This window comes from Halichoeres trimaculatus, unplaced genomic scaffold, assembly GCF_033239565.1.
Source record: "Halichoeres trimaculatus isolate MK-OKI-2021-1 unplaced genomic scaffold, fHalTri1.1 fHalTri1_scaffold_15, whole genome shotgun sequence".
NCBI classification, from domain to species: Eukaryota; Metazoa; Chordata; class Actinopteri; order Labriformes; family Labridae; genus Halichoeres; species Halichoeres trimaculatus.
The window spans coordinates 14239324-14249781 of NW_027437193.1; the positions used below are offsets into that span (position 1 = coordinate 14239324).

Consider the following 10458-nt stretch of genomic DNA (forward strand, 5'->3'; position numbering starts at 1 on the left):
AGGTCCTGGGTGTTGGGAGCATTCGCCCTCCTTTGCTTGTTGGGCCTCACGTGGTCCTTCGGCTTGCTCTTCCTCAATGAATCCTCCATCGTGATGGCTTACCTCTTCACCATCTTCAACACTCTGCAAGGGATGTTCATCTTCATCTTCCACTGCCTCCTACAGAAAAAGGTGAGGACTTTCAGCCCAAACTTTGCTGTGCGATTGATCAGTTAAGCAGAAGAATTTAAATTTCAAATGAAGAATGAATCATCACTGAATCATTCATAAAACACTGAATGTAAAACGTTGCTTCCACTAGCTTCTGAAGTGTAAGGGTTTATTGTTTCCTTTAGCTTATAGGTTGATTTGAAGACTGATTCCTTAAATTTGCAAACCACAGTGACTTAATTATGACTTATTTATAAACACATGAATTAATTACCTCAAAAACTGCCCACTTAATTTACAGTGTCATAGAAAGGAAACATTATATTTATTTAGTTATTCATTTATTTATTTATTGTATTTGTGTATCTTTTTATGGTGTTTTAGTTTTTCTTGGATGTGTAATTTTGCTAACTGTACTCAGGAAATGTGAAAATGTTACATTCCGCTTAAAACTCATAAATGTCAAAAACAAAACAGAAGAGCTAAAGACAGTAATCAGCAAGTGCACTGAAAATGTTTCTCCGCTGTCACATCTTGCAAAAGTAGGGCATGTTTTCCTTTACCTATACAATCCTTAAACTGTAGCTACGTATCTGTAAATATTCATGGTGTGACATTTTTTGACTCGACCTGAGGCACTTCATGTTATTTTTATGCTTTTTCACCTTGCAGCAGTTATTTCTAAAGGCTTCTGCTCTGCTGTATTTCACCTTGTTTGTTAACCTCTCCCTGACTTATGTGGCATCTGAATTGCTGTCAGCTGCATGGCATATGACAGAAAATATAGGATTAGCATCTGTCATTGGCAGAGTGGCACAGTGGTGTAGCGGTTGGCACTGTCACCTCTTCTTCAAACCTGAGTTCCCTCCTACGGTAAAAGGAAAAACCATGCCGGTTAATTACAGACTCTAAACTGCCTGTAGTTGCGGTTGTGAGCATTACTGATTGACAGCCTCCATGTGTCAGCCCCGTGATTGGCTGGCAATCTGTCCTAGTTGTACCCTGCCTCTTGCCAAATGTCAGCAGTGATTGGCTCCAGCTCCGGGGTGAAGCTAATGGATGGACTGATTGATGGATCCCTGTATCGGGGGAGTATGTAGCTGTCTGTGCTCACGCTGTCCTGATCTTTTGTTCGTCTGCAGGTCCGCAAAGAGTACAGCAAATGTTTCCGTCAGTCTCAGTGTTGTGGCGCGCTGCCACCCGAGGGCCCTCACAGCTCAGCAAAGACAGCCACATCTCGATCTACAGCCCGGTACTCATCTGCAACACAGGTATGCATAGACCAGCAACAGTATTTCTATTTCATTTTGTTTCATATCTCAAACTGAGTGTTATGGTTTTTGATTTTCAGTTATTATTCATCTGCTTTACTCTTCTTTAAAATATAAGGCTGTGTTTTAGAGCTGAAACGATTCCACGAATGATTCGAGGTACTCGATTGCAACAAATACTCAAGTAATTTTCTCCGCCTCGAGGAATCGTTTAATTTTTAAAAAGATCAAAGAGTGGTATTTCAAATAAAGCTGAGGACATATTAAGAGAGTTTTCAGACCCCTCAAGCTACTGCTTATACAAAAGAGCAACTAGCAACAAATCTAGCTTCTTTTCTGGAGTTTGGAGACTAATGGGTCATTCTACGAAACGGGTGCCATTTGGGTCGGCAACATTAGATGAGATGTACAAGGCACAAAAAATGTGTCAAAGTGTGTTTACAAATTTTTGAGCTACCAAAGCAAGTGCTGTTACTGAGGTGCTGTATCAGAAAATTCTATTTCTTAAAGAGAAAATTTTTCATTTGATAAATAACTGCTCTTTAACTCAACAAAAACATATTTTATCCGATTACTCGATAGGATTTTCAGTAGAATACTTGAATACTAAAATATTCGATAGCTGCAGCCCTACTGGGTTTATTTATGTTTGCATTGTTTTAAAAAAAAGAAAGACTTGATTTTTATTCAGTCTTAGCAACACCAAAAGTGAGTCTGTTTTTGAAGTGTTTGCCTAAAGTACTATTTACACTTGCTTAATTTTTTGTGGCTTTCTGTTTTTTAAATTTAACTTTCATTTAACCAGGTTGGTCCCATTGAGATTAAAAACCTCTTTTTCAGGGGAAACCTGGCCAAGACGAGCAGCAGCAAAAACACAAAGTTACAGACAGGAAGCACAAAAAAAGACAAAGCACAGTCAATAAAAGACAAAATAAGGAATTAAAACTACGTTCTGGTTAAGAGGCACAGAAAGGCAGAAGAATAAAGAAAAGGTATTCACAGGGTATGTTTCCAGTGAGGCAAATTATGACACATAAGAAATCCTCTGCCTTCTCTAGCCTTTGCTAGGATTGAATTCATGCTAACTGAAGCCTCTTGTTCGTTTTAATCAGTGAGATAGAAATTTATCTATCAAGGAATGTATGTAAAAAGAACAGTAAAGCTAGCTCTTACGTGTATTTAGAAGTTTCCTTTGTACCTGTGAGAGTATGAGAGTGACTAATAGAAATATAGCAGATAAAAGGGAAAGTACAATCAGCCTGGACATATCACTGATATTTTCTATGATGACTCCACTCTGAATATGAGATCTATCTTAAGAGCACTTCTGAGAATCAGACAGCTACCCAGAAAAAAAGGCGCTTCTCAGGGCTGACGTCTCACATTGCAGCCTGTAAGATTCATGGAGTGTCCATTTCTGTATCAATTCAATCAATAACTTGTGCTTCATAGCACGGTTGTGTCGTCAAGCAGTGAGGTTAGCAGGATCGTGTGTAAAAGTGTAGCTTTACATCTCAAACTCTTGTAGCCACTCAATCCTCAAGGCCAGAAACCTTTAAAGACAGCGGCACCATGTTGAGTCCTGATCAATGGCTGTGTTTTCTCTCCACCCAGAGCCGCATCAGGCGGATGTGGAACGACACTGTGAGGAAGCAGTCGGAGTCCTCCTTCATCTCGGGAGACATAAACAGCACCTCCACACTCAACCAGGGTGAGCAAGCATTTCTTCTCCTCACCGCCAGCAGACGAGACACATACGCCATTCTCTTTGTGATGGAGCTCTGAATTCACAATAAACACTTCAATGGGCGCAGCTCGGGGAAAGAGGGAGGCCTGATTTAATGTCGCATTTCTCTTAGTGTTAAGCAATCAAAACAAAAACAGCAGCCTGCGAAGCGTTTCTCCAGCACTTTCCTGCTTCACTGAGTCCGTGTGGAAGGAGAGGAATAAAGACAGAAAAGGTTGTTAGTGATGTTGTGGTATGACACTGATGAGGACTTAGGTTCACTTTTTAATGACCCTTACAGAAGGGGCGGATCGTGCGGCATCTGCCTCACTCATCTTCACCGCGGAGTGATTGTCAGGATGGAGGTAGGGGTGGGTAAGATGAGCAAAGTCAGGCTGAGGTCAGAGCAGATTTTTGGGAGGGATCCCGGCATCTGGAAGCTCTGGCTCCAGACGGTGCCAGCGCAGATTTAAGCTGTACTTCTGAATTAGTTTAGATTATTTTAAAAGACACACATGCCAGGACAGAGTTCCTTCACGGTCCATCCAAACAACCGAAGACGCTTATTACATTCTTGAGGATTTACACAAGCATGCCAATGATGATAGGGCGACTGTATTATTCATGGCAGGCCACTTAGGCATGTTTTGTCTAGTGTCTCGACTGGATGAGTTTGTTTAGATGAATTTGTTTTACATAAACACCAGAGTTGATTGTGTTGCTATGCTTTGGTCAACACTTGTCGTGATAATATTGTTTGTCAGTACATCAGCCGACTGTTTGGATAATGTCTTGCTTTGACCGCTGTTTCCATGGCGTCTCTGTCCATAATATAAGGCAGACAGATTTAGGGTCATAAATCTCTGGCAGTGTCAGATTTTGGACAGCGGATGTCAGGGTTTGTTTATGTCGACAGTGACCCAGCACACTGCCACAGACCATGAGCTACAGAACCTCGAGCTCCGTTTCCTCAACTGTTTTTTCCCCTCCTGATTTACTCCTCCTTTCTCTCTTTCTCTTCCTGTTATTTCAGGGATGACTGGAAACTACCTCCTAACTAACCCTCTCCTCCGAACCCATGACACTAACCCTTATAACAACCTGCTGGCAGAAACTGTGGTGTGCAACACCCCCTCTCCACCGGCCTTTCACTCCCCAGGTGCACATCCACCCTCCACCTTTAATTTTACATAGATCTGTGTTTGTTTTAAGATTCTGTAAAATACACTTCTGAGGAGAGTAAAATGAGACAATCAATACCACTCAATGAATAGCTAAACATAGTGACAGGAAATGGGTAGAAACTGACAGCTAGCTTGACTGTGAAATGGTATCAACAACTTTAAAACTTAAGACTTAAAATGACACATTTATTTTGACAAATGATAGTTTTTGATCCAGAATTAAGCAGTAGAAACATCTGGCTGTGTGTCTGTGAAAGCAGATAGCTGTGACAGCTAGCTTAAAAAATTGCTAGCCTTGCCTTGGCCCCAGTCAGTTGGTTAGGCTAGCAATTTTGACAAAATCCTTTTCCTAGGTCTCTAGAGCTCACTTATTAAAACACAATAACATGAAGTTTATTATACTGGCATGAAAAACAAGCACCCAAAACAACAGGGTATGGCTTTATTAGAAGCAAAAGCCAAAACAACTATGCTAGCTTTAGCCTGGATTCGTGCTAGCTGCTTTTGGAGCCATATCCACCTGGCAGCAACTTTAAAGCTCACTTACCTGTAAAAAAAGATTAAGACAAGACCAATGAGATTAGTAATTATGGATAGAGTCTTATACATGATGTAATAAATGATTTTTATACTTTCGTCATTTCTTATGACAAAGGCCTCTGTGTTTTTTTTGTCAAAACTACAAACTACCCTTTATTAAACTGAGCAGAAATCCAAACTACACTTTCAGAATATTTTCTCTCTCATCTACACTTCATATCTTGTTTACTTAATCTGTAAAAATTTGATGATTTGCCTTTATTTGCCAATTCTGTCTCAGGCTAATTCTTAGCTCTAAGCAGTTGCTAGGCAACCAGCCAAGATCAAACAAAGTTACAGTTCACGACCGAGAAAAAGTCCAGTATATAACCTCATGCTAAACTTTTGTGTTATAATTTCAACACTAAACTTTTTCTTTGCATCAAATAAGCCTGTAGAGCCTCTTGTCTTCAGATTTCTGCTCTTTCTTTGACTCTGAGAAAAGCTAAGCTGAGCCGCACCTAGCTGTAGCGTCCCATTACACTACAGACAGACATGAGAGTGGTATTAACCTTCTTATCTTACTATCTCCTTTGAGTGTGTCAGGTTTATTAAGAACATGAAAAGTCTCAGGTTGTCGCTTTGACACGGCGTGCATGCAAACATGTTGAGAATAATTAATGTAGATTAACAGTTTGTTCTTCAGACCTTCTGTATTTTTAGTAGTTCTTATCTGTGCAGTTTTTCTCCAAACAGACAGGGAGATAAACTCAGAGTTGTCAGAGATATCTTATCTCATCTACTCAGCAGTCTCACGGGAATCCCTCTAACACACCGGTTGATCATTTATGTTGTTAACCTCAATCCTCGGATGACATCTTTGCATTTTCTTACTTTCTCGCTTCAAATTAGAAGCGAGTTTGATATAAAGCGCGTCAGTGTTTATGGTGACCTAGTTCCCTCTCTGGCAGAGCAAAAGAAACCCAATCAAAGACAGGAAAAAAACAGAAGCGCATGACGCAATGCGGGCAGAGTCATAGCCCTCAGATATTCACAGGCATTTGATGATAAAAGAGAATATAGAAAAACAGCAGTATGGCCAAAGTGTAAGGAGAGGATTTGCAGAAACATATGGCTTTGACCCTCTGCTGTCATCACAGCCTTGTTTAGAGCCTATTCAGTGAAAAAGCAGCAGACCAGGGACCAAACAACATATGCACACAAAAAAAGACATTTAGTGAATTATTTCTTTTTTATGTGAGCTCAGCAGCAGCTCAGGCGCAGAAGTCAGAGTGTGTGCGTATTGCTTGTGCGTTGTTTCCCTTAAAATGTTTACCTACTTAATCACCTCTGGATAATTGCATTTTAACACCGGAGCACTGGAGACGGATTAAAAAGTGGAGATATTTTTAATTAGCAGGTAATTTAAACGACAACATAAACATCTTCTTTACCTGTAGAAAGACTTTTTCCTCCTCTGAGACGAGCTGCTGTAAGCACGGTGCTCAGTTTTAAACAACAGTAGCAGGAGCAGATCAGAAAGAGGCAACAGAGACTCTTAGGTTTAAACAATGGAAACTAGCTCAGGGGAGCAGGCAGCAGGATGACACACAAATGTCAAAAACGGGTGTGAAGATCACCAACCAAGTATGAAATACACACAGGGAGACTGTCAAGTTTAACATGAGCCTTTGCAAAAACTCGCCTGCTATAGTCATTACATTTAGCTCCTGGAAAAGGATGAGCGTGTCCTCTATTGTAAGTGTATTAATACTAAGTAATGCTCTGCAGATGTTCTGATGCAGTAAAAAAGTCTGTACAGAGAACATCTTGGATGAATCTTTGCTGGAACAGTTCCCAGAGTGCAGCTGTCGCCGTGTCCAGTTGAATTCTGTTCACATCATTTCCCCTGCTCCCGGTAGACAATACCTGTCTGCAATAAAAATCACCGCCTGTGCATAAACAAATGCAAATTTGGAAGTAGAGTCTATTCAGAGAGGAGTCTAATAATCTCCCCCCTCCCTTACCGTATTTTGCCCTTTCGCTCTCTGCACTCCTTCCCTCTCTTTTTGAGAAAGTCTTTGATGTTGTTTTTAGACTTTTTTTTCCCTCCACTTGCTATCATCCACTTTCTGACATGCTCATTTGAAAGCTAAGACTACAGTTTCCCCGTTCTCCTCTGTGCGCAAAAGACTGCCAGTGACGACATCCTCACCCGACAAAATGTCAAGCCTTTCACTTGCAGGCTCACAGTGTACCCAGTAAATAAAATCCTCATATCAAATCAAACTAGCCCCCTTCACTTTCATCCTGCTACTTGAGCTTAGTCACAGGGCTGCGCAAAATTAGAGTGCTCGGGCTGTGTGATTGTGTGTGTGTGTGCACATAAAAGTGATAGATGTACACTTTTAAAAGTCATTCAAAGAGAAATAATGTTCCTCCTTTTTTACTGTAGACTTTTTGAAGAAAAAAAAAAAAAGACTTTGCTTGCTGCTGAACCCTTTCACCTGCTGAGTCCAGGATTCAGTTGTCCTTGGTTGGTCCTTTAGCTCTCTCAAACTATTAAACTCATAATTTTGCTGTCACTCTCAGACAATTCGAGCAAAGCATCGCACAAGATGAATGATAGTTAATTACAAGGACACGATCTGAGTTGGATTGACTGAATCTGGGCTGGATGTTACAAGCTTCCACTTTTGTCTTATTTCAGTGATTTTGTTGTTTCTGCTGCAATTGAAAAAAAGCATCTGTTTTACTTTTTTTGCACATCAGCTGTTCTTAGGCCAGATAGCCTGAGCAGACACACTTGATGTGAGTGGTGGCAAAGTGAGTCATTGCACCGTGCCTGTCTGTTGTGGTGTGTGGGGGTTGTTTGCCGTGCTTGTGGGGCCCCAGTGCAGAGAGGCAACCAGCCATCTGTGTTCAGCATTACTCTTTTGTGTTGCCTTCTTTTAACAGGTGGAATGTTTTATTCATTGTTAATGTCACAACACTTCCTCATCAGCTTGTACTTTTTTTTTTTTCAACCGCTCATCCTCTCCTGCTGCTTCCTGTATGCTGCTGTGGTGTTACCTGGTCATCAGCTACTTTAAATAGCGTGTTGCTGTGCTGTATTTTTTCAGTTTGATGTCATCTTTTGTTCTCATTTCTTCTATATTGTTCAGGATAATCTCTTAGATTGGCTTTAATGATATTCAGCCATGATGGGGATGGACATGATGGGGAGCTAATTGGGTTCCTCTTTGAATTTTAAAACTTTTTTATTTGCATAAAATTGAAATTAACCTGGAGATCAAAGAGCACGAGAGTGCAGTGTCCTGAGCAGTATCAGTTGTATGTGGATGGTGTAGTGGAGACTTTTTTGTTTGATGAGGAGGCAAAAGATTACAGCTCACAGATTCCTCCTGCTTTTCTTCGCAGGACAGCACTCTCTGAGCAACAGCAGGGACATCAGCGCCATGGACACCCTCCCCCTCAACGGCAACTTCAACAACAGCTACTCTCTGCGGGACGACGACTATGAAGCCGTGGGTGTCAGAGCCCCGGCTGACCTGGGGGGCCTCAACCTGGACGACGCTGCCTTTGAGAAGATGATCATATCTGAGATTGTCCACAACAACCTGAGGCCCCGCGGGGCCCCCAAAGGTCGCGACGCCCAGAGAGAGCGGGAAAGAGCGCCGCCTCCTCAAACCAGAGTGACAGTAGACCGAGGCGGGGGCGGGAGTGGTAGCGAGGACGACGCCATTGTGGCTGATCACGCAGACGCCTCGTCCCCTCAGAGGGGAGGTGGACGAGGAGGCCACACCACCCTGGAGCTGCTCCTGCACCCCCACCACAAGGAGGTGCTGGAGGCCCCCCTTTTGCCTCAGAGGACTCACTCCCTGCTCTACAGCGCCCAGAAGGCCCCTCGGCGTCTGGAGGGGCAGGGCGGCCATGGTTCTGAGACTGTTACTGCGTTGGAGGACACAGGCTCAAACTCACCCAACAATAACAGAGACTCCCTGTACACCAGCATGCCAAACCTGAGAGACTCCCCCTCACCCTCAGCTTCCCCGTACCCCCCTGAGGAGGAGGAGGAGGAGCTCTCCCCATCACCTCAAAGCGAGAGTGAGGACGCATATCATAAAAGCATGCCCGAGCTGGGTGACACCCCCCAGCCAATGTCCTACTACCACATAAACCGAGGCACCAGCGACGGGTGCATCATCCCACCCAACAGCGAGGAGTGTCCGCAGGAGGGAGAGGCACCCACTGACGGACAAATGCAGCTCATAACCAGCCTCTGAGCCCGCTGCCTCGGACTGCACAGGGTTTAACAGATGGGTGCTGTTGGGTTGATGTCAAGAGAGCTGGCGAGTCTGGCTCAGCACTCCACATGCCCTTCCTGTTAGGACAGGAAGTGAAATGTTGTTGGGTGGGAAATGAATGAAGAAATAACTTTTGCACACAGATCTCATTAACACACAAGACACATCCATCCAAGGCCGGACCAATGTGGACTGTGAACACTCTGCTGTTGGACAAAGAGGTGCAGAGGATGACACACAGGCGGCCGTGTCAGAGAAATGTCTGGCTGTTGTTCTGTACTGTCGGAGAATAAGGGACAAAAAATACTCCAAGCGAAGAACTATGAAACTCCTGACATACTCCTGGGAGTTTTTGCCGGACCAGGGTCTTTTTAGTCATGAGGTACAGAACTAGTGTGGCTCCACTACACAGGAAGGACTGTCGAGTTAAGAAACCACTAATTCAGACTCAGGCCTTATATTTTCTCTATTGCACATTTAACTGTTGTACAAGTAACAGCTAAAGAAAATATATTTTGCTGTACCACTAGTGTAAAAAGTCAAAAAAAGGAAGAAAAAAACAGAAAGGCAACCATTCAGTAGTTACGCCCTTTCAATGTTAATACCAATCTTCAGACAAGGTTAATCAAACTGGTGGAAATGTGCTTTTTCCTCTCACACTTGACTTGTAGTATGTTTGAATATGACAAAAAAAAAAAAGTTTCGAGCGATATCAACCATATGGAATCATGCTCACGTCTCTGCTTGTGAAGTGCTTTTTGCTTTCATGAATGATGAGTTTTTTCGCCAGTAGTATCTTCGTTAACACCAGACCATGCACAGATTTGGAGTGAATTGGAAAACTTGTGTAATTTATTTTACTTGAAGGAAATTGTCAGGTTTAAAGACTCCTGTTCATGTTGATGCGATAGTGCAGTTCATCCCTTGACACTAATTAATTTATTAACTGAACTATTCAGAAAAAAATAAAATAAAACATGGTTGGAAAGTGTGAAAAGTTGTTGCAGCACTGATTAGGTTCATTTCATTTCTTTTGTAAGAGCCCATCATCAGCTGATATTTAATTCAACTCCTGTTTGATATCAAATAAATGTGAATTTTTTTCTTGTTCGCAGATGTCTGGCAGCTTTTTCATTTTGTGAACTGAAATATCTTAAGCAAAGTGACAATACGGCTGAGAATATGAATGTTTTCCTGCAGATGAGACATCCCATTTAAAGGACTAAAATTAACAATGTGTTAGTGTTAGTCTGATGATTTTCAAAGCCTGTCTGGGACATTCAGCATCGAACCCATATGTT

At 42.3% G+C, this 10458-nt stretch overlaps 1 protein-coding gene across 15 annotated transcripts in view; it reads left to right on the forward strand.

The window, feature by feature from the left end:
• The window catches only part of adgrl2b.1 (adhesion G protein-coupled receptor L2b, tandem duplicate 1), a 148269-nt gene extending 138041 nt beyond the window's left edge, over positions 1–10228 (forward strand). For 6 of the 15 annotated variants that reach the window (XM_074688028.1, XM_074688029.1, XM_074688026.1 and 3 more), the window contains 5 exons: positions 3–171; positions 1293–1421; positions 3036–3132; positions 4181–4306; positions 8271–10228. In XM_074688028.1, the coding sequence (XP_074544129.1) occupies positions 3–171; positions 1293–1421; positions 3036–3132; positions 4181–4306; positions 8271–9136 (1387 nt within the window). In that variant the 3' untranslated portion in view covers positions 9137–10228. Of the gene's footprint in view, positions 1–2; positions 172–1292; positions 1422–3035; positions 3133–4180; positions 4307–7622; positions 7677–8270 lie in introns of all 15 variants that reach the window. The other 9 variants (XM_074688032.1, XM_074688033.1, XM_074688041.1 and 6 more) reach the window with 6 other exon arrangements.
• The last annotated feature ends 230 nt before the right edge of the window (positions 10229–10458 follow it).